Here is a 23,457-nt window from a genome sequence, read left to right on the forward strand (position 1 = left end):
TCAGTAAAGGTCACGTCCCTGTGCTGTAGCTTCACTGCCTAGGTAGGAATTGTAATCTATTTCAAAGACAGCTGGCATGAGCAATCTCTGAAGAAGATAGGCAGTCCTCCTGCTGGCCTGTGAACTGTGATGTAACATACACTGGTTGACAGGCAGAAGACTGACAACCAATGTACATAACCTCACAGAAAGGAAAAGAATCAGGCAGCTCAAGGTGAAGTGACCCCTTGGACTGCAGGAGAGAGGAGAAGATAAGGGAGGTGAAGATCTGGTAAGTAGACTGATGGGGGAGGAATAGGTAAGTATAGAATTTTTCTAGTTTAGTGACAGAACCCCTTTAAAGATTAATCGCTGGGTTCCTCGTTGGCTGCTTCTCCACTGGTCTCTGCATCGTGGCCTGCAGTGATGACCTGTTTTATAGGTACGTGAGCATTGCAGCCGATCACCGGTCGCAGCAGTCACATAGATCAACATGTCATCACTGCAGGCCAGGATGTAGAGACCGCCAGGGGCAAGACTCTGTATGGAGATAGTGAGGATGCACTTTTTATGGTATTCATCTGTGGGGGCAAATTCGCACCAAAGTGAAATTCGCTGCAGGTTTGCCCACTGTGACCATATCTTAAAATACCCCTCCATAGCTCCTATCTAGCTCTATCAGCAGTTTAGCATGGATAAAACCACTGACAGACTTGAAGGCAATACTTTTATGTGGGATCTCAAATTTAAAGGAATATACCAGAACTAAAAAGGTCCACTCCGGTGATTTTTTTTTTTTCTCATTCACTATGTCGCTATCCCCCCAGTCTATATAAGTGAGCTAGTGTTACTTTGGTTAGTTATTCCTTTCTATCAAAAACTCCAGCCTGTTTTTCCTCAGATGATCATGTGATCTCAGTTCTGACTAGCTCAGATCTACTTGGGCTTATGATGTCTGAAACCAGTCAATTTCTCAGTTTGTGTTATACTGTTGCATGGGCCCCACCACAGAAACAGCACAGAGGGGCACACAGGCACACAGTTGCTGATGATGATCACACAGGTCCAGTCAGTGGTGTAGCTATAGGGGTCGCATCTGCGACCCAGCCACTATGGCAGGGGGGCCCACAGGCCCCCCTTGCCACTGTAGTGCAGCACCCATGAGAAAGCCCTCCCAGCACACAGCCCACTGAACTGCAACTCCGGGCTGTTACCTACAGTAATGCTATCACCTCTTCTAGTTCCAGGCTTCATGGTGCTGCTTACTCCTCCACCAGCAGTGTGTTCTCAGTGCAGCACAAACTGGTGGAGGAGTCAGACGTTTAGCTACAGTATGAGGCCCAGAACCGCAAGATAACAGCTCGGACTTGTGATGCATGGGGTAATATGGAGCAAGCTGGTATAACCGGCATATGTTCTGTATATATTTATAAATGTACAGCTCCCTGTATATTGTGATATGGACCATGCCTAATGGGCTACAAACAAATTTTTGTAGACCAGAAAATGAGTCATGTTTAGGTATGTGTACAAGTGCAGATGACTGCAGGCTGTATGATTTAGGTATGGGTACAGGAACAGATGACTGCAGGCTGTATGGTTTAGGTATGGGTACAGGAACAGATGACTGCAGGCTGTATGATTTAGGTATGAGTACAGGAACAGATGACTGTAGGCTGTATGGTTTAGGTATGAGTACAGGTACAGATGACTGCAGGCTGTATGGTTTAGGTGTGGGTACAGGTACAGATGACTGCAGGCTGTATGAGTTAGGTATGGGTACAGGAACAGATGACTGCAGGCTGTATGGTTTAGGTGTGGGTACAGGTACAGATGACTGCAGCCTGTATGGCTTAGGTACAAGTACAGATGACTGCAGGCTGTATGGTTTAGGTATGTGTACAGATGCAGATGACTGGAGGCTGTATAGTTTAGGTATGGGTACAGGTACAGATGACTGCAGCCTGTATGGCTTAGGTACAGGTACAGATGACTGCAGGCTGTATGATTTAGGTGTGGGTACAGGTACAGATGACTGCAGGCTGTATGGTTTAGGTATGTGTACAGATGCAGATGACTGGAGGCTGTATAGTTTAGGTATGGGTACAGGTACAGATGACTGCAGCCTGTATGGCTTAGGTACAGGTACAGATGACAGCAGGCTGTATGGTTTAGGTATGTGTACAGATGCAGATGACTGGAGGCTGTATAGTTTAGGTATGGGTACAGGTACAGATGACTGCAGCCTGTATGGCTTAGGTACAGGTACAGATGACTGCATGCTGTATGATTTAGGTGTGGGTACAGGTACAGATGACTGCAGGCTGTATGGTTTAGGTATGTGTACAGATGCAGATGACTGGAGTCTGTATAGTTTAGGTATGGGTACAGGTACAGATGACTGCAGCCTGTATGGCTTAGGTACAGGTACAGATGACAGCAGGCTGTATGGTTTAGGTATGTGTACAGATGCAGATGACTGGAGGCTGTATAGTTTAGGTATGGGTACAGGTACAGATGACTGCAGCCTGTATGGCTTAGGTACAGGTACAGATGACTGCATGCTGTATGGTTTAGGTGTGGGTACAGGTACAGATGACTGCAGGCTGTATGGTTTAGGTATGTGTACAAGTGCAGATGACTGGAGGCTGTATAGTTTAGGTATGGGTACAGGTACAGATGACTGCAGCCTGTATGGCTTAGGTATGGGTGCAGGTGCTCCGCCTAGATTCACGGAACAACTATAGGTGCTGTGTGAAAGCCACAGTATCTAACTAAGGCCTCCTTTACACGACAGGGTCGGATCTGGCATGCAGGATCCTGGCTGGTTACCCCGCTCAACTGTCCAGATTCTTCTTTTCTTCTTCTGGGAGCGCTCATTCTCCTGACTGCATACCTATGGTCTGTAGCTTATTTAGGTGAATACTGAAGGTAATGATAATTAAACTGTCCCCCAAGTGGGCAGAAATGGTATAGCCTCTTGCAAATGCTGTCCTGATGTATCACGGGATGTATGTGAAACTGAAAGTAAAAAATAAAAGTTGTCAAAAAAGACGTATGTACCCCAATATGCTGCAAATAAAAGCTACAGCTCGTCGTGCAGAAAACAAGCCCTAACAGAGCTTCATCCATGGAAAAATAGATAATGTTATGGGACTATGAATGCAAAGAAAAACTAATTTCCCCCAAAAAGTTTGCATTGTGCAACAGTGGTAAAACCTAAAAAAAAAATAGAATTTTGGAATTGCATTTGTACCAGACCGCAGAAAAAATGTTATCATGTCATTTATGCTGCATGGTTAACGCGTTCAAAAAAAAAAAACAATGGCGGAATTGATGCGTTTTCTCACCCCGTCCTCCAAAAGTTTTACAACACATTTAAGCTGGGTTCACATGGGGCGGATTCCCGACGTAAATGTTGCGGTTTGTCCGCAGCAAAAACCGCGACATTTCCACCGGGAGAACCGCGGCGGCTTTGAAGCGGCCGGCGCTCCCATAGAGGAGAGCGCGGCCGCAGCGGGAAAAAAAAAATAGACATGCTGCGTTCGGCAAATCCTCGCCGCAACAGCGGCTTCTGCCGGCTTGGCTGCAGCGGATTTGCCGTCCCGTGTGGATGAGATTTCTGAGAAATTTCGTCCACATGACTGGCTAATCCCGGGATTAGCGTCCGCATGCGGATTTGCCGCGGCGACATTCCTCACGGAATTTCCGCGGCAGATCCGCCCCGTGTGAACCCAGCCTTATATGTACCCAAAAAGTGGTACCAACACAAACTGCAGATGAAATCCCCCCCCCCACCAAAAAAAAATGGTTGCGTCCTTATGGCCAAAATAGGTCATGCCCTTAAGGGGTTAACATCCTAACCTTTATGCGCCAAAGTCAGTTTGTTGGAAATCTTCAGTCATTACTCATAAGATGGCGAAGGAAAGGCTTCCTTGCAATCGGCTAAATGACCATATTCTAAAAATTTATAGGGCAAGTAAACAATATAAGGAAGGTCCGTGCCGGAACGCTGGAGAGAAAATATTTGTTTCCATTTACAATGGCCTTTGATTGGATGCTATTAAATCCCAATATACGCCGAGCGTCGCTTTATTTTATGATGAACTTCAGCAAAACACTTGACCTTTCTGTCTGACAATTACAGCGGTGTCACTTCGGAGCGATCTGCCGGTTTTATGGCGTGATTATATACACATGAATTGTTTTCCCATTATTTAATTTGCTTTAACTAAATGAACAGGATTCATTGACTGTCTCATTCTACATAATTCATCCCGCCGCAGCATATGCTACAGCACTGCATAGAGAGGGCCCTCGCACCAAACGCTTCTCCATTAGGGGTTCGTGGTCATACCTCTCCACCTGAATGGCCGCTTTATTACAGACCCCCATCTAGTAGCACTTCGGACCTCTTTTCATTCCAGAGCTGCAGCAATGGTGTAGATTCCACTAGGTGCTGAAATCATTCTGCAGGAGTATCGGCCCCTGTGGACAGGAATCTTCTTGCAGTTAGGCCTCATGTCTAGGGACACGCATGGTTTCCAAGTATGGAATCCCTCAGCGGTTTCCACCCGTGCCCGCAGCTAAAAATGACACTTTACTCACCTGGTCGGACGCTATGGGCCTCTTCTCCATCGTGGTTGGATTTTCTTTCTTCTGCCTGGTGGATGCGCTCGGCACGCAGGTGGCGTGCATGCACTGTGCTTTCTTTTTTTAATCTCCTGCGGATCCGCGGCACGGCCACAGTGACAGCTGTAACTGTGCCTCGGATGTGATGGCTTCCATTGACGTCAATGGATGCCGTACCTGCGGGATCCGCAGAGAAATGGAACATGCTGCGATTTCTTCCTGACTGGGAAAAAAATCACGTCCGCATGCATTAAATTGGTCTGCGGATGCTAATGTATCCCTATGGGCTTCTAGACCTGCGGATCCGCCCATGGACATTGGGCCATACTGCACGTGCTGACATGTTCTGAGCTGCTAGCAGGAAGGTTCATCAGTTCATGCTGCTTGCACCAAATTCTGACCTCCCATCAGCACAGAAATATGGATCCATCTGACCAGGTGATGATTTTCCACTGATCCAATTTTTGCACTCTTGCACATGGGAGTTTCGCCTTTCTGATTCTCTAAGACAGCAATGCTGCTGGAACTGGTTGTAGCCATCTGTAGAGCCTTGTGTGGTGCAGAGTGCTAAGGCATCAGAAATACAGTCCTAAGCTCTCACTCAAAACCTGAAGGTTGCAGGTTCAATCTCTGCGTGGTTGAGGTAGCCGGCTCAAGGTTGACTCAGACTTCCATCCTTCCATTACATGAAAAAGTCCCACAAGGTTAGCAGTGAACACTTGGCCCCGACTAGTCTAGTACCAATGGCCAGCCTTTGTTGAAAGTCACTCGGATTGCTCATTTTCCCATCTAATGTGGATTCACACTAAAACTGATGCATGAAAAACTCGTCACATGATTTTATGCTGCACTCCGGGGATCATTTCAATACTGGGAATCTCCAAAGGACCGGGTCTCTAATAAAGTGTCCATGCAAAGTATATCACACCGTTGTGTTCCTGAAGTCAGTTCTTTATATCATAACACTCAAAATAGTAGCAAATTCATTTGCATAGTCCCGATGGATAAATACAACAGCTAATACCGTCACAAGCAGCTGTGAGCCGCCTATCATCACCATTATAGGCACTTATTTATCCCTTTGTCTCTTCATTTTATATCTGAGCTGTTAAAATCCACTTGGCCTCTACTGCCTAAAGTAAAACAAAAACTTGTACGCTGATCACTTTATAAATTATAACGCAATTTTCATTTTTTTTTTTAAGATAAATTGAAATGTTTTTGTTGTTTTGTGGTAAATTCCCAAAATTGGTTTCAGTTCATTTATTCAGTTTTTATGCTGTATGTACTTTTTGAAGCAATTGACGGCCCTCTCTTCACAGCATGCAGGGGTATATTAAATGTACTAAAAGTAATCATCAGCCCTGCCTACATAAGCCTTCCTCTGATTGGGCTCAGTCTCTACTATCCTTACCTTTTGCTTTTGATGGTGTGAATCCTGCTTATCTTGGTCCGGCAGTACTGTCAATTTCTTTCAATAAATAACCCTCCATGATTATTGGTATTGAGCTAATAGAATTCAGTTTCGCTGTTGGCTATAGGATTAGGATCCGTTGGTCACAGATGCCTGAGAAGGTCGTCCCAGTGATGATCAGTCCCGTGTTTTCACATAGGGACGATCATCGCTAGTGAATGGAGGTGGAGCCGACAGACGATCGATCCAGCCCGTCTCGTTCAGTTGCGCGTGCATTTAGACTCGATAAACATTCATGTTCTCGCTAATTGCTGGAATCTTAACAATCTTACTTTTACTGTTTTAATAGTCCAGAAGTAATCAGTCTGATTGGTTAATAGATGTCAGCTAATCGAGTAACCATAATATAAAGGTAACTGATTATGCCTAACTTTCCTAAGATAGTTGGCTACACGGCCTTGTTAGGTTCACAACAATGCCATAAAGCAACAGTTAAAGGGGCTTCCTGGGACTTAAAAGGGTTTTTTAGGAGTATAGTATTGATGACCTATCTTCAAGATAGTTGATAGGTGAGGATCCGTCAGCTGGGATCCTTGCCGATCAGCTGATTGAAGCGGCACACTGCAATTCAGTCCATGCCGGGCACAGCACCTGTGCCAGGTACTTCTGCTCAGCCCCATTCTCTTGAATGGGAGAAAGCTGCTTTCAGGTCATGTGACCAATGAACATGACGTCACTAGCCAGAGAAGAGGCCGCAGCACTAAATGAGTGAATCTTCAGTCAACTGATCGGCATGGATCCTTCACCGATCAACTACTGATAACCTATCCTGAGGACAGATCATCAATGGCTTAACCCTGGAAAACCCTTAAAAATTGATTAGCTATCCGTAGGATAGGTCATCAGTATCAGACCTATAGGGATCCTACATGGTATCGGTGTCTCCTCTAAACTGGGCAATCTGAAAATGGAAACGTTAGGCTATTAATACATGAGTGCTGTTACCGCTCGTGTAATAGTGCTAATTGCTGGGTTGGACCTGTGCTTGCACCTACAGGTCGAGAAAACCCGAGCACTTGCAGCAGCCGCTAGCACTTGTGAAATAGCAGCCTTAAAACAACATACTAAAGATTTCAATGGGCCCAATTACAGATATACCTGTCATTTCATAGGGCATACGTAGAGGGAACAGTGCCCAACACCCCGGCTAATCAACTATTTGAGCAGGCTGCAGTGCTTAGGCAAGTGCTGCGGCCTCTTCCTTGTATACCAGGCACTGCGCGATACATTGTGTAGTGGTGGGGCCTGGTATTGCAGCTCTATCCCACTCACTTGAATTGGACTGAACTACAAAAAGGTCATGTGACTGATCAACATCATATCGCAAGCTCAAGAATTGACTAAACATTGAGGGCTCTTCAAACAGCTGACCTGCGGGGGTGCCAGGAAATGGACCCCCACCAATCTGATACTTTTGTATAATGAGGAGTGAACTTTTAAGAATTAAAGTTTGGTCTGAATTAGTTTGAACTGAAACAGAACTTTACCAGTATCCCTAAAACTGCTGTCTAACACTGTACAAGTGTCATAACAGCCCTTAGGGTAATAGGTTTCTCACACGAGTTTTGTGTTTTGCGAGACGCAGAAAACTCGCACTGACATAAACCCCATTGTTCCATTTTTCTGCGAGTCCACAGAAATCTTGTGCATGATTTCTAGTGGGTGAGAAACAAAAACGCATTGCATTCACATGTATAGGCGAGTGCAAATTAAAATTTTTCCTATTGAAAATATATGCGATTTTCACGCTTGCCTGTGTGAATGCACCCTCAGGTCACTTAGGAGTTCATCAAAGTACTTTTGAGCTTTTTTTAGGTAAAGTTAATGAAGAAAAAAAAGAAAGAAGAAAAAGAAGTGAACAAAATAGAAGGAAAAAGATTTTTTTTCCTTTTTATCTTCTTTTTCCTTCCTTATCCATCTGCGCTTTCAAAAAAAAAGGAAAAAGAAGAAGAATTTTAGCAAGTTCATGTGAGATGAACCTCCGGAGCTTTGTGTTTGGCCCAAACCGAACTTTCAGCAGAGTTTGACCCGAAATGGGTTTCTACTATTTCTGTTCACTCAACACTACTTTTGTATGAGCGTTCCATCCCATAAAGTTCATAGAATGTTGCGATTGATGTGTTAGTGTAGTAATGCAACTTTTGATCTGCCATTGACTTTCTGAAAATATATGCATTTTGCTGAATTGAAAGAGTTTAGTGACCTAGTTGTTCTGTACAGGAAAGAAGAAAAGTATCCGGAGGTACGCTAGTGTCTCTTATGGAATACATTTAGACCATAGTAACATCCAGCTACATCATGGTAGACGTTTCAGTCATTTTTTAGGATTTGAAGACTTTGTATACTTTTGGACAATCCCTAAAGCAGTAATTTTTTTCCCCTATTGTTCAGTTATCCCATCCTTGCTGTAAAAGCGATAGCTGTTGCTATATTCTGGGGGCTATTGGTTGGAGAAACTGTTCTAGTCAAAAGTACGTCATGCTAGATTTTTTTCACTGACTGAAAACCACCTTCAAAGGGTTCTCCACTTCGGACCATCCCTATTTAAATAAATAAATCTTGTTTTTTGTATAGTGCCAACTTATGCCATAGCGCTTTCAAGTAATTTATTTATTTTTTACCCCCCACCACCAAGCTGGGTACTCATTTTACCGACCTCGGAAGGATGAGTCAACCTGGAGCCGGCTACCTGAACCTTGTGGGAATTGAACTCACAACCTTTAGGTTGTGAGCAAGAGCAGGGCTTACTCTGTGCCACTCTGCTCCTATTTGTTAGTAGGGTCCCTTCACAATCACAAAATATTCCCCTGCTGAGATTTCCGGCAATCAACTGTAATCTGTTGGTAAGTATTCAATTTCCCTGCAGCGCCACCACAGGGGAAATTAAGTATTACGCAGTGTTAATTCAAATCAATGGGTTGTCTGTGTAATACCAGACAGCGCAGTCCTCCAGAGCGAGAGGTGGTCTTTGTAACTGTTGTTCATTCTTGCTAAGAAAGATCTTGAACCGGGGCCTCCCCTATATTTTCTTTGAGTTCAAAATAGGGTTTCTAAACGGAATGATTAAAAATGGTAGGGATTGCAGGATTTGTTTATAACAATAAGGCTGGCCTCACACGGGTGGATTTTAATTGCGGAATCTGTGACTCCCGTCCATGCTGAGGATCCACGGTAAAACACGGGCATTGAAAGGCATGCATTTTTGTTTTTTCGTTCACACTCGCAGATACGAATTTCGTATTCCACAAGCGGAAGAAAAACCACAGCATGCTCTATTTTAGCGCCGATTCCAGGCAGACGGCCCCCATTAAAGTCAATGGATGCGAGTCTTCCATCACCCATAGGAATTAACATTGCGTGTGAGCGGTGAATACACTCGCAACTTCAGAGGAAAATAGATAGAATAGCCAAAATGCCAGCTGGAGAGCTTTATTCCACACGTACGGAACGATGTGCATAGCGTACATCCACATGGAAAAAACTCCCTTCCGCAATCTTCCATGATTATTTGCAATTACTTTCGGCCTATTCGTGTGATCCCAGCCTAAATCTTGTACTTGCCATTCAAAGAAACCCACACTGATGGGTAGTAGAACTTTCTTTACCCCTGAACCCAGTCACTGAAAGAATTCTAAAACATAACTTTTATGAATATTCTTTCAAAATTGTAAGCTAGCAAAAAAATAATCTCTGAATACAAATAAACACAAGGATTGCCCATGGCATAGCTAGCAACCAGGCAGCAACGAGGAGGGAGAGGCAGATAAACCTACAAATATATGAACACATTTTATGGACAAGGAGATGTCAGAACCTTGCCACTATCTCTTTCTTTAGATGTACTTCCCAAACCAGAAGCGTAACTTGAAGCTTCCGGGCCCCAATGCAAAACCTATAACAGGGCCCCCAACTGTAATGCTTTATTCATAGTACTGGGCTCCCTATATGGAGAGGAGAGGCCTTATGGGCCCCCTAAGGCTCCTGGGCCCGGGTGCAATCGCATCCCCTACACCCTCTATAGTTACGCCCCTGTCCCAAACCCCTTAAATCTCACTGCATGGAATAATAGTTTCTCTACGTGTGACTATTGATGTAGAGAATATCCTGCTGAAGTAATCACTTAATTTAGTTGACACTCAAGGGGTATCGTAGCCTTTTCAATGCCTAATTATTTATCGATGCATTGGAGAAAAAAACAATGAGAAACACTCAATTGATGTTTCCAAGCTCTTCTGTTGTATTGTTCCAATGCAAGAGCTTATATAGTGTGGCACATTTCCCACAAAGTCAAAAAATCTAAGTCTACAGCATGTGTGATACTTCTCTCTTAGTAAAACATTACAAAGGTTAATCATGACAAATCTTCATGCTTAACGTCTGATACCCTGTTAGTAAAAGTTTACCTACTATGTGTGTCTCTAGCACACGTACTTCTTGCTACGCATACGGCACAAATATTATGCACATGACACTACTGCATAAGATATAATTCAATACTTTCACAATACTAACCTAAAGAGAAAATTGATATGGGCCATACATAAATACAGGGGCCAGGAAAGGTCTCAACCTGAACCCCACAGCATTTCATAGATGGCCCACAGACAACAGAAGTAGGGATAGAATTGAAAGAAGCTGGCATTAAAACAGCAGAGGGACTAGGAGAGTTAAGTGTATCCAGCTGATCACGAAAACACCACTATCCGCTTGTACCAAGAGGCCCTCCTGAAAAGCAGCAACCTCACTCTGTATACAGCTGATGCTCAAATATCTGAATAAATAGCTAGGAATATACCGGCTTTAATGACCTTGTGCTCTTCAGTATATGCAGTGCTTCTTGTTCTGGTAAAATGCAGGGCAACTGAGTGGAAACTGAATGGATCCCATTCTAGTCAATGGGGTCCATTTGGCTCTGCTCGGTTCCATCATAAGATGGACCCGTTTGACCAGGGGATTCCCCTTTCCTGCTCCATAAATGGAGTAGCAAGACGAAATTCCAGAATGCAGATATGGAAGCAGCCTGAGCAGAGGACCAGAGTCACCTAGAAAAAGTCGCTGATGATACTATTTCATTCATCCACCTTGTGGCTAACTAGAACCACAACATGCCAAAATATTCCACCTTGCATTGCCGGATAATAGGATAGACAGACATGACTATTTATTGACCTAGAAGGCCAATTCCCAATATCAGATAGCACATAAGCCTAATATAGGCCATACAAAGAGCCAGAGAAACCTAGATGAATGGCGCAAATGATAGCATTTCATTGATTCCTTTCGGATGGCAAGTGTCGAGTGTGAAAATCCATCTTGTCTCGTTTCTAAGTAGCAACTTCAATGTCCCCAAGACGCCCATACGGTCTTAGCAGTTCAGTGCCCTAAAAACTGAACTGATCCATGATGACCCTAACATGAACTGCCAATGGTGTAGTCTCATTCTGCTGAATATTACCAACATATGCCAGGATGGGTGGTTTTCCCCACATAACTCATTGGACATGAGCGTCTCATAAAGTAGACTAAATCCTGAGACCAGCAGTTAATAATTTGCTAAAATTGTATTTGTATTCAGAGATTTATTTGTGCAGTTCTCTTTTTTGAAGCTCTGTTGTACCTACCGTAGATGTGGTGACCTTTTGTATTTGCTAGGGTATCTCAGTAGGCATTTTCGAGTTTAGGTGAAACTTCAGATTTCGTTTCATTGATTTGTTGGTAGAGTGTAGCCGTGGAAAAATATAACCGTAATGTCACGTTTCATGATGGAAATTTGGAGTTATTGTGCATTAGTGCTAGAAAACATGTGCTGAGTAAGACCGAATGTGACCTTGATGGAGGCTGTTATGTCTAGTGAAGATACTAGTCCCTTTTTTACTGAACATTTTCTTTTTAACCACTTACCTACTAGATGTTCATGCAACATGCTCTGCGTAAAACAGATGATTTCTATCTCCTTTCCTCATGACAGAATCGATGAACAACGTTGTCTTCAGTAGGATCTGAGAGTGGCAGTGGGGCATGTTCCCAATAGGTAAAGTTATACTGTCAATCTTGGACAGTGCCAATATATTATATAGGCAAGAAGGAAATCAAATATAAACTAAAGTATCATGCTCATAGACAAATTAGGGAACTATGTTGTGCTGAACTGCTAGGTGGCACCTATCATTGATCCAACAGCTATTTTCTCTGGTTGCCCCATAGTCATAAAAATTCGGTTCTGCCAAATGTTCGTATGTTTAGGGTGGTAAGGTGCAGCCAGACACTGTGGCTCTAGCTTATCTCCTGGGGAGCAAAATGATTGGACATGGAAATTCAACGTCCCTGGTCCTTCTTCGGCGTCATCTGGCATGGTGAAAGTTGAGCAAGTAGGGTTTGTTTCTTATGAGTTGATTCTCAATTGACACATGGGACCTTATTAATATACATTGGTGAAAATTGAAGTGTTACACCCAGAAGGAGTTGGTGGAATTTCATAAACATGACATGTACAGAGTCGTACCCAGTATGAGTAAACAATAGCAAATTGGAATCAATCAGACAAAGTATATTTCTGCTGTGTACAGGTTTCCGTAAGAAGTCTGCCCACCATGAACACCTATATACACTTGAAGCCCTACAGGCATTGAATCAATAAGGCCTCCTTCCCACGAACGGATTTCCGCCGCGTAATTCGCGGCGAAAATCCGCTGCGTTGCACGCAGCTATTAGGTTCTATTGAACCTAATAGCTCCATGCTCACGATGCGTAATTCCACCGCGGAATTACGCACCGCGATTTCTCCCGTCCTCACCCGCAGCATGCTCTATTTTCTGCGGGTGAGGACGGGCTGTACGCACTGACGGCTTCCATTGCAGTCAATGGAAGCCGTCCATTCACGCTATCTCCCGCTGTAACCAGCGGGAGATAGCGTGAAAAAACGCTTTCCCGCCCACCGCCGAGCGTCATATGACGCCAAATGACGCGGCCCGGCCGCGTCACGTGACACGGCTGGTGACGCGAGAGCGGTGGGCGGTGACGAGCGGTGACGAGCGGTGACGCGGCGGTGGTGGGCGGGGAAGCGATTTCACGCTATCTCCCGCAGGTAAGTATAGGGGCTCTGGGGGGCGCCGTGACGGGCTTCACAGCGTAATATTACGCTGCGGAGCCCGTCACGCTCGTGGGAAGGAGGCCTAAGTATTCGTATATTTTGTTAGAGTCTCTCCATACCTGCATGACTCATGCAGTCAATTGTTGTACCATTTTTGGTGGGTGGCCATGTGACGTAATGCGTTTACCTATGGTTTCCCAAATATGCTCTACTGGGTATAAATCTTGTGACCAGACGGGCCAATCCATGGTTGTATCACCTCATAAGGCTTGTTTTGTGATGACTGCAGTATGTGGATGGGCATTATCCTGTTGGAAGATACCATTTTGGGTGGTGGTCATGAAGCGTATGACGACTGTTAACAATTGTTTGTAGAGTGAAACTGACTCTAAGCACTGGCTGGATCTGTGTTGCAGTTCCCTGTCTATCAACAACTGCCATCCACACAATTTGAGGTCTTCACATGGCGTTGTTCTATTATGTGGACCTTTGCCAGGTCTTTGAGTACTGGAGCCATCCTTTGTCCACGGAGTAACCACTCTCTGTACTGGCATTGCACTACGGCAAGTCCTTAAGGAGATTTCACGATATGATGCCCCCATTTTGAACATGCCAATTATCCAACCTCTCTCAAAGTTAGACATTTGTGTGTACGGGGTTCAACCTCTATATTTGGCATACCTGGTCACCGACAATGTGTGGACAAAAAAGGACTTTCTTATAATTTACGACTTCTAAACTAATACAATGTAGCATTTTGCATAACAAAGAGCCCCATAATTTACATACAAATACACATAATTCATCAGCTTTTTAACTATCCAATACCCTTCATAAAAATACTTATTTAAATATGTAATGAAGCCATTCCTAAGTGGCAAAATGTCAAACATTTTTGGCTTTTAAGAATGTGCAGGAGAAGTAAACTAATCTTTATTTGCTGTGTTCAGTCCCCACATAGTCCTTTTGTGAAGTACTGTAGATGACATTTCATTTGTGAATACAAGGATCATTTCTGCAGATAATCTTTTTGAAAATCCTCTGGGAACCTACAAGTGCAGTGTCAGGATCATGCTAAAGCTTCAACTACAAGAGGAATATCTCATCTAATGGAGTGCCTTCCCATTCCCATGACAGAACTAGGACTTAATGATCATCAGCCTAACTTTTTTCTTTCAAAATGCATGTAAAACATATACTCTATTTGACACGACTGGCATTTTTGTACTGATGCTTGTAATTCCACAGGTGGGCATGGAGACTTACAGGTTCTGCATGGCATCCTGCGGCATATCGCTCCACATTTTCTGTAACTGAGCATCTAGATCATGCAAACTCTTAGGTTGTCGAAGTTGGCGTCCACAATGGTCAAGGGTGGAACAACTTTTAGGGCCAAACATGCTCATTGCTAACGATGAATTAACAGTATAGTCAAATTTAGACATTTGAGTACTATAGCCTTTACTTTTTCTAGGTATGTGCTGCATTAGATACCTGCCATGTTTTTCTTGGATCTAGAGTATGGCCATGTCCATGGTAATTTTACGTCTAGACCCAAAAAAAAATACAACGCTGGTACATTTTCATTCACTGTATATCATAGCGGATTATTGTGTTAGACAGTAAAATACAGTTTAAGTGACTCTTCAGTCCCGAGACAAATTTTGACCTGAGCCCAGAGAAGAAGGTACATTACCTGGTGCCCTCTGTTATTTCCCTATTGTCGCGGATCAGTCTTTCCTGGGGCAACAGCAGTCTTCCATTATTCTAGTGCTACTTCTTAGACTTCTCAATGTATACTGAGCAACAGTAGTCAACACTGCTCTGATTGGCCAGCACAGTGTGCATTGACTAATCCAAGACGTGGCTTGGCCATTTCTGAAAAGCCACCTAGCTGACCTAGCAACAGATGGATCTATAGCAGTATGAACTTAGAGGAGGGCACCAGGTAGAACTGCTCTCCTCTGGCCATCCTGCTACTGGAAGGTTGCTTCAGTAATTGTACCGTATTCATTTTAAAGTGTCAGTTTTGTTTATAGAAGAAAATCAGACCTTGTCAAGGGTTGCAACTTGATGTTCCTCTGTCTTTTGTCTTTTAGATATATGTTGGCTAAACCGGGAAAGCGAAAGTTTGACGAGCATGAAGATGGGCTGGAAGGCAAAGTGGTGTCTCCAACAGATGGGCCATCGAAAGTATCTTACACTTTACAGCGCCAGACTATCTTCAACATTTCCCTTATGAAACTCTACAACCACAGGCCACTGACGGAGCCAAGCTTGCAGAAAACAGTTTTAATTAATAACATGTTGAGACGGATACAGGAGGAGCTAAAACAAGAAGGCAGCTTGAAGCCTGTTTTTATTAGCACTTCCCAGTCTTCTGATCCTCTTGGCGACACGTACCAGGAGGCTCAGCCTGCTTTCAGCCATCTCAACTCCCAGCCTCTTCAACTCACTGACTTAATAAGCACTACACCACTAGAGTCTTGCCTCACTCCTGCCTCTCTGCTTGAGGAGGACACATATTGCACTTCCCAAATAGTCCAGCAAAATATTTCTAGCAGCAGATTACCACCACCGCCTCCACCTCCTCTTGTCCAGCCAGTAAAAGACAGTTTCTCCTCAGCATTGGATGAAATCGAGGAGTTGTGTCCATCGTCTACCTCCACAGAGGCAGCTTCAGAAGCGGCCGTACATCTAAAAGATGAACCTGTTGCAGCAGGAACCCTTAAGCCTGAGGGAACACAAGAGAATAGAACAAGTGAGCCAAAACTAATGGATTCTCTTCCAGGGAATTTCGAATTAACAACCTCCACTGGCTTTCTTACAGACCTAACTTTAGATGACATCCTTTTTTCTGACATTGACACGTCCATGTACGATTTTGACCCTTGCACATCCAATACCGGAGCAGCCTCTAAAATGGCACCTGATGAACTCCTCAAAACTTTGTCTCCTTATAGCAACCAACCGGTAACCCCAAATCAGCCTTTCAAAATGGACCTCACGGAATTAGATCATATAATGGAGGTTTTGGTTGGTTCCTAAAATAACTCTACATCCTTCTCAACTCTTTACCCCACAGATTCACAGCACTGTGCATGCATACTTTTGCCTTTTTTTGAAAAACAAAAAAAGGATCCTGTTTAGATATTGCATTACGCTGTATTGGAGTGCCTTCCGTATGACCACTTTGGAGATGCTTTTGAAAGTCCTTCTCCGGGAATGGTTGTACCACAGTCCACTGAAGATTTCATACAAACTCTCAAAGTGACAACTTAGATATCAATTTAAGTTGTCCATGTATAAGCACAAGAATTACGTTGGGGAACGCTGTAAATTGCATGTGCATAACTGTCTATTTTTTCAATAAGGTTTATTGCAAGAGGTAAATTTTATTATTTAGGTAATCAGAACCCCCTTTTTGGCATTTTAGATCGGGAGGAAATAAAATTGGAGGCATTAATTACTGCTTTTTCAGTAAGAATTGCATATACCTGGCTGCTTAGACCCCCACCCCACTTCCCCTTTGCCCAAATGTTTTTTTATATTTTTGTACAGATTCTGTCATTTATTATATTGTTTTTTTTAGAAAAGGGAAAAAAAAAAGAGAAAAAAAAAACGTGTCGAGACAAGTAATATTTCAAGCGACAAAGTAATTTTGATAGGATTTACGTATGAATTTACTTCCTAATTGAAATGTACAATAATGGTCCAAACCTTTTTATACCTAGGTTCTACAGTCCAGCGAAATTTAAGAAGTAGGTTCTGATCAAGCTGTATTTTAAAGGAAATGGGCTAATTGCCCATTGAGGTGCAAAAAATACAAACCTAATTAGCAAATATTCTGCTCACCCTGCAAAAAGTATTATTTTCTAACTTCCCTGAGTATATAAACACCTGACTGGGTCACAGGCTTTCACTAATTTCTCTAATTCTTTCATTATGTTACCTGTCGATTTTATATAGAAAATTGAACATGCATAGATATGTACAGTTAGAATGTGGCTCCTTGTAGGGCAAAAATAGTGCGGCGCCATGTTAGCCAGAAAAACCTATAAAGTTAAAGACTCTTGTATAAAAAAAGACAAAAGTATTATAGAAAGGATACCTTTATTGACCAATCAGAAAAATTATACATACAAGCCTTCGTTTCGGGGCTACTAGGCCTCTTCATCAGGGTGGTGCATATGTTGTTACACCAGCCTGATGAAGAGACTTAGTAGCCTCGAAAGTTTGTATGTATCATTTTTCTGATTGGTCAATAAAGGTATCACTTCTATAATACTTTTGTCTTTTTATACAAGAGTCTTTAGCATCAATGTGGCTCCTTAAAATGAACAAAAGGTTAACATTTTCCCCCATCTATGGTAATCACAGGGACTACAGCTTCATGGCTGTATGCTCAAGGACTAGAGATGAGCAAGCACACTCGGTAAAGGCAGATACTCGAGCGAGCATCGCTCTTCTCGAGTATCTGCCTACTTGTCCGAGCAAATGCGGGGGGGAGCGGCGGGGGGGAGAGAAAGAGATCTCTCTCACTCTCCTTCCCGCTTCCCCCTGCTCTCCACGGCCGCCCCCCGCATTTGCTTGGACAAGTAGGCAGATACTCGAGAAGACCGATGCTCGCTCGAGTATCTGCCTTTACCGAGTGTGCTCGCTCATCTCTATAAAGGGCCATTGTCACCGCTACACTCTTGATAACCATTTTGGTGTCTAAATCAGTGTTGTCAGTACATTCTATCTAGGAAACAATGACCGTTTCCAGAAACATTATGGAGACCCAGTCATGATGCACACAATGTGGTTCTGCTATTAAAAAGGTTGTCCAGTTTGGTCAGTTCCTTTGTTATCAACTTTTTGTCAAGGGGCTTTTCTAACAGTGTCCCTCTACTGAGAACAGTGGGGAAACCTGGCATTTGCTTTCCCTATAGTTCCACCACAAGGGAAATGAAGTATTACACCATACCTGTTTAAATCAATGGGTTGTATGTGTAATGTAGGACAGGGCGAGAGATGCCCTTGGTAACCGATCTCGAGTCTGGCCAAGAACTGGATTTTCTAAATGGACAACCCCTTTAATACTGTGTGTAGGTGATCTCTTTGGTCAACCATATCTTAATGGGAAAGGTCATTGGACACGTGCTAAGTTTACTAAGTGAAGACATGGAGTGCCCACTTTCAACTGTTATTTGTAGCCCATTTTTTGCCATGCCTCCCACTAAGAATGTCTCTTCCAATACATTAAACTCCAGCTCCATATTAGACATTATAAATCACTGAACTGTAATTACATGTCTTGAAAAACCTGAACAACAAAATGATGTAGTGGAAATACAGCCATGCCATCCATGTGTTTATGTATATTTGCTCCCATCATACGTTTGCCAGACATGTGCCTTTTCATTCATGTCCAAAGTGTATAACCTTGTTAACAGGGACAAAAACCAAGCTGTTACCAGAAAGGTATCCTCTGAAGTAGGACCAAAGACCATCTGTATCGGAAAAAAACCTATACCATATTTCATGGTAAACAAGCTTGACTTAAAATATTGTCCCTCAACATTTACAGCTTGGAATAGGCAACTCGTTAGCAGTGTTTCATTGATACATACATTTCATGGTATGTGAGCTCAGATACAAACATGGCCTAGGACTAAAGCTGACCATAGATAGAGATGTTATTGTGTCTAATGGTAGACGCCCAATGTAATACGATTGGATTTCAAGCCATCTGATCCCATGAGTTGCTTCTCTCAACAACCTAATGAAAGGTACAGATACTCCATGGGAGATCCAGCTAAGTCATTAAGGCAATGCTTCATGGGAAAAGTATGTAAATTAACTGTCCTTGACCAATAAAATGTCCATCTAGCCGCAAAATAGATACATTTATGGTGAAGGTAGGGAAGCTAGCAGTCCTATCAAGTCTTTGGCCAGCTTTGGTGTGTTTAGACTTCCTTTCCATATATTAAATCCCTATTCATTTTAATCCTTCCATGCAGCTGATAAATATATGGAAGCAGCAAAAGATGGCGGCCATGTTCCTGTAATCATAATACCATATTCTTCCTCAGAATAACGAAATTTAATTCAGTTAATATCAATGACCGAATGAGCTAAAAATGTTTGAGTTTTGAAATGACCTTTACATACGTGAAGGGTGTTGTGTTTACACCACTTTACATCATGCATTGTTGTTCCAAGTGTAAGTCAAGAACAGTATGTTTATACGCACCAAGACATGGCAGAAGTTAATGAGGTTCTCCATGGTTGAGATGTAAGAAATCAAAGTTGTCGAATAAGAAAGATAAAGCCATGACTTTTTGGCCAAGGCTTTATAAGTACCAAAGTTGGAGTTGTACACTAATGGGCGTCCTTCTCTGCAGACAAGTCTTTACTATGGTGGGCACACTTTTGAAAAGTTCAGTTTGGAGGGTTTACCGAACTTTTCGGAAAAGTTCGGTTTGGTCTGAATTAGATTAAACCGAACCTGCAGCTCACGAAAACCCTTAAAACGTGTGCATAACACTGTCTAAGAGTCATAAAAGCCCTGTATACCACTTTGAGAGTGGTATACAGGGCTTTTATTGCTCTTACTGTTATACACCAGTGTTGAGGACTAGTGTTGAGCAAACCTAACCAGTAGAACCTTGCTAAAAGTTTATGTTCATGCTGAATAGAACTTTTAGCAAAGTTCGACCTGTAATAGTGTTCTTCTACTGGTTCGGTTTGCTCAACACTAGGAATGAGCGAGCATACTCGCTAAGGGCAATTGCTTGAGCAAGCATTGCCCTTAGTGAGTACCTGCCTGCTCGAAAGAAAAGATTCGACTGCCGTCGGCGGGCGGGGAGCGGTGGGGGAGAGCGGGGAGGAACGGAGGGGAGATCTCTCTCTCCCTCTCTCCCCCCTGCTCACTGCCGCAACTCACCTGTCACCCGCGCCAGCAGCCGAACCTTTTCCTCCGAGCAGGGAGATACTCGCTAAGGACAATGCTCGCTCATTTCTACTCAACACTAGTCTTTACATCAAAATTGTGGCGAACCCATTCAATGCAAATTCCTCCTCTAGTTGAATGATTTTTCCCATTAAACTTTTTGAGCTTTCTATTCAGTTTTCATGTAACTCTAAACACCTCCCAGCTACCTCATAAGAGTCATTGCTGACCCACCCAGTTCTGTAGGGAACCCCTTCTAGATTTATATTAGTTCTATATCAGTTTTCAGTATGGCTCATTCATACTTTTTGTAGGGATAAAGGGAGCACAATTGAACTTTAGTAGGCAATATTCTCCTCTCCGTATTTGGTGTCAATATTGAACCCCAAAACAAGAAAAAGATGCAATGCTGTATTCTAGGAAACCTTCAAATGCCATTTTGCTTATCTATCAGATACGGTAACTATTATCGGAACCATGAATAACCCATTACTGGGTTTGTATGCAATTTTTATACAGTTTATCATCCTTATTCAAAATGGGCTTACGCGATCAAAAAAAAAATGTTTTGGTTCCCAACAAATCTTATCAAGTGACTCCCATCTGCTCGTACTGAAGGGAATAGTGGTACATTAGTTGAACAGGAAAATGCTGTAAGAACCAACTGGACATTTGCGGTCAGATGAAAACTACCGATATTACTGGTTGCTATGTAATAACGCATTCTATTACAGTACATGTCTTGCCTTCATTTGGGTCACTACTTTTTCTATTGTATATGAATAATCCTCAAAGTTTGTCTTCAAGCAGGAAGTAGTCCAATTTCTCCATATTTAATGGGCTTGTCGAGAGTGACATCATCACTTGTCTTTGCTGTTTCAGTACTTTTATATCCGTTTGTTGTATATTTGTTCACTCTTAACCAATACTTTATGTAAAAAAAAAAATAATGTTCATGGGTTTCTTTAATTTATCCTTCCTATTTAATTTTGAAAACTTTTTGTATGTCTTGAGGCAGAGGCAAGTCAAAAATGTCATTTGGCAGCCACCTTAAATGGGTCACCTTACAATATCTTAAGAGTCTTGTGTCAACGACAAATGCAACTTTGTGGCTTTATCAGAGTGTTGCCGATTTTTCTAAAAGGAAAAGCAAACAAAAATATGTCTCCGGACCTTTCTCCAGACTCTGTGCAGTATTTCTTTTGCTTTCTGTATGGTACTTTTTTAGCTGTTAACTACAGATTGCAACCTACTATTTTAAATGTGTATGGCTTCTTTTAGAAATTACTTTTATATTAATTTATTTAAGAAATTTTAAATTATGTTTTTAATGTCATCCGGCGATTTTTTTTTTATAAAAGCGGTCTCTGCTCACTTCTTGCCGTTGATCAGCTTGGGTTTGTCTGTGATAGGCACTTTAAGGCACCACACTGACAACTTTTACAAAAGGGTCTACAAAATGGTAAAGGTGAAGAGGAGGGTTTTACGATTGTGAAAGGCTTGTATTAAAGTTTGCTTGATAGTTTATATATAGATATATATGTGCACGGGAAATGTGAATTTACTCCGCTTCCGATTATTTTGCTAAACAAAACCTATAGATTTCTTTGAAGTTTATTTATTTTATAGCATGTATGATTTAATTATAGAAGGAACATATTTGAAGTTACAAAATGTGTTTACAGACAGACAACACCATGCTGAAATGTGTAAATATATCATTAAAAAAGAGAATATTAATAGTCTAAGTAGTTTTTGTATTTCCTTTCCTACTGAGGCCCGAGAAGGTAGCCATTTTGTATAAAGGTAAATTTTAAAGTGAGTTTAAATAGTGATTTTTTTCTAGAAATTGTCTAATTTATAATATTTATTACTTTTTTGAATTCTCTTAAGTAATCTCCAGAAGAAAATGGTCTCACTTAAAAAAATTGTCATAAACTGGACGGAGATCATTAGATGGATGTAGGTATGTGAAGTAGTTAATGGAAGAGCGTCAAAGTTAGAGGTGAGCGAGCACGCAAATGCTCGGGTCCGCGTTATTCGAGTTGAGCTTTTCGTAAAATTCGAGAGCTCTACTCGAGTAATGAACCCCATTGACTACAATGGGAGACTTGAGCATTTTTGGGTGCCGAGCTTTTTTTTTTTTCGTGGTTTGTGTTCTCTCTCTCTCTCTCTTAAAAAATTTGCCATTGACGCGCACTGGGGAGGAGCCAAAACAGGCACGTCACAGTGGGGAGGGGCCAAAAACTGGGGCGGGATCGAACACGGCATGATGCTCGTTCGAGTAACGAGCACCATCAAGTACGCTAATACTCGAACGAGCATCAAGCTCGGCAGAGTACGTTCACTCAACTCTAGTCAAAGTTAATTTTTTTAGAGCCACTTATTGTCTAAGGAAATTGTGATACTCTACTGTGTCTTCTGGTTCATGCCTATTGCAAATGGGAGACATACCACTAAGGCTTGGTTCCCACATAATCTGCCGGATTTTCTAAGCAATGCATAAACTTACCCTAATAGTGCAGAGCACCTACAAGCAAAGCGAATTTTTGCTTCCTTGCAGCCTCAATTGGGGGTAGTATAGAGCTTATAGAATACTGATTTATGTTAGTGCTCAATGCCAGCAGTATGCAATAAGCTCCCAAATTTTTAGCGCGTATTTCTGCACTATTTTGTGGGTGAAGTCTTTTAAAAAAAATTGTAGAGCCTACAAAAATAAATACAAAATGGCTACTTTTCTGATTCTTGGCAAATTCTAATGATGAAATTAGCATTTTGTTTGTTTTTACTTTTATTAAATTAGATTTATTGTTTAGCATATCTAATATTTTCTGATGCCACGTAAATGAATCCAGTCCTTCCTTTTAATATACATTTATGTAAAAAAAACTATTTTGGGAGAAAAGAAAACAATTTAAGGTTTAAAACCGCAGAAGAAAGATCTTATACACACTCATGTGCAATGATATGACAAGAACTGAGCAGAGCCGATCAGCTATGATTTTGAAGTGATGTTTCCCTAAGTTATTTATACCTTTTTTTTTTTCAGTTTTTGTTTTTTCAGTTTTTTTTTTTTGTAAATATATTTATTTTATTGTGAAGCTAACATCTGGATTGTAACATGTACAGAATGTATGGTAGGAATGTACTCTGTTTAGGAATGTACGTCCATTTCAAAAGTGGGTGTGAGGCAAGGATAGGAAAATGTTTGCCATACCCTTCCGTAGTTGGAGAACTAAAGAAAAGATCCAGTTTGGTGTTCCAATATTCGAAATCTGAGAGTTAAAGGGGTGGTGCAGAATTTGGAAAACATGGCAGTTGTCAAAAACAGCACCACACCCATCT

At 42.2% G+C, this 23,457-nt stretch overlaps 1 protein-coding gene across 1 annotated transcript in view; it reads left to right on the forward strand.

The window, feature by feature from the left end:
* SERTAD2 (SERTA domain containing 2) overlaps positions 1-17,238 on the forward strand; it is a 79,727-nt gene extending 62,489 nt beyond the window's left edge. Inside the window, exon 2 of the mRNA XM_066594481.1 lies at positions 15,275-17,238. Coding sequence (XP_066450578.1) covers positions 15,279-16,223 — 945 coding nt within the window. The 5' untranslated portion in view covers positions 15,275-15,278 and the 3' untranslated portion in view covers positions 16,224-17,238. The remainder of the gene's footprint in view (positions 1-15,274) is intronic.
* Positions 17,239-23,457: the final 6,219 nt, after the last annotated feature.

The sequence above is a fragment of the Eleutherodactylus coqui genome, chromosome 3 (genome assembly GCF_035609145.1).
Source record: "Eleutherodactylus coqui strain aEleCoq1 chromosome 3, aEleCoq1.hap1, whole genome shotgun sequence".
NCBI lineage: Eukaryota > Metazoa > Chordata > Amphibia > Anura > Eleutherodactylidae > Eleutherodactylus > Eleutherodactylus coqui.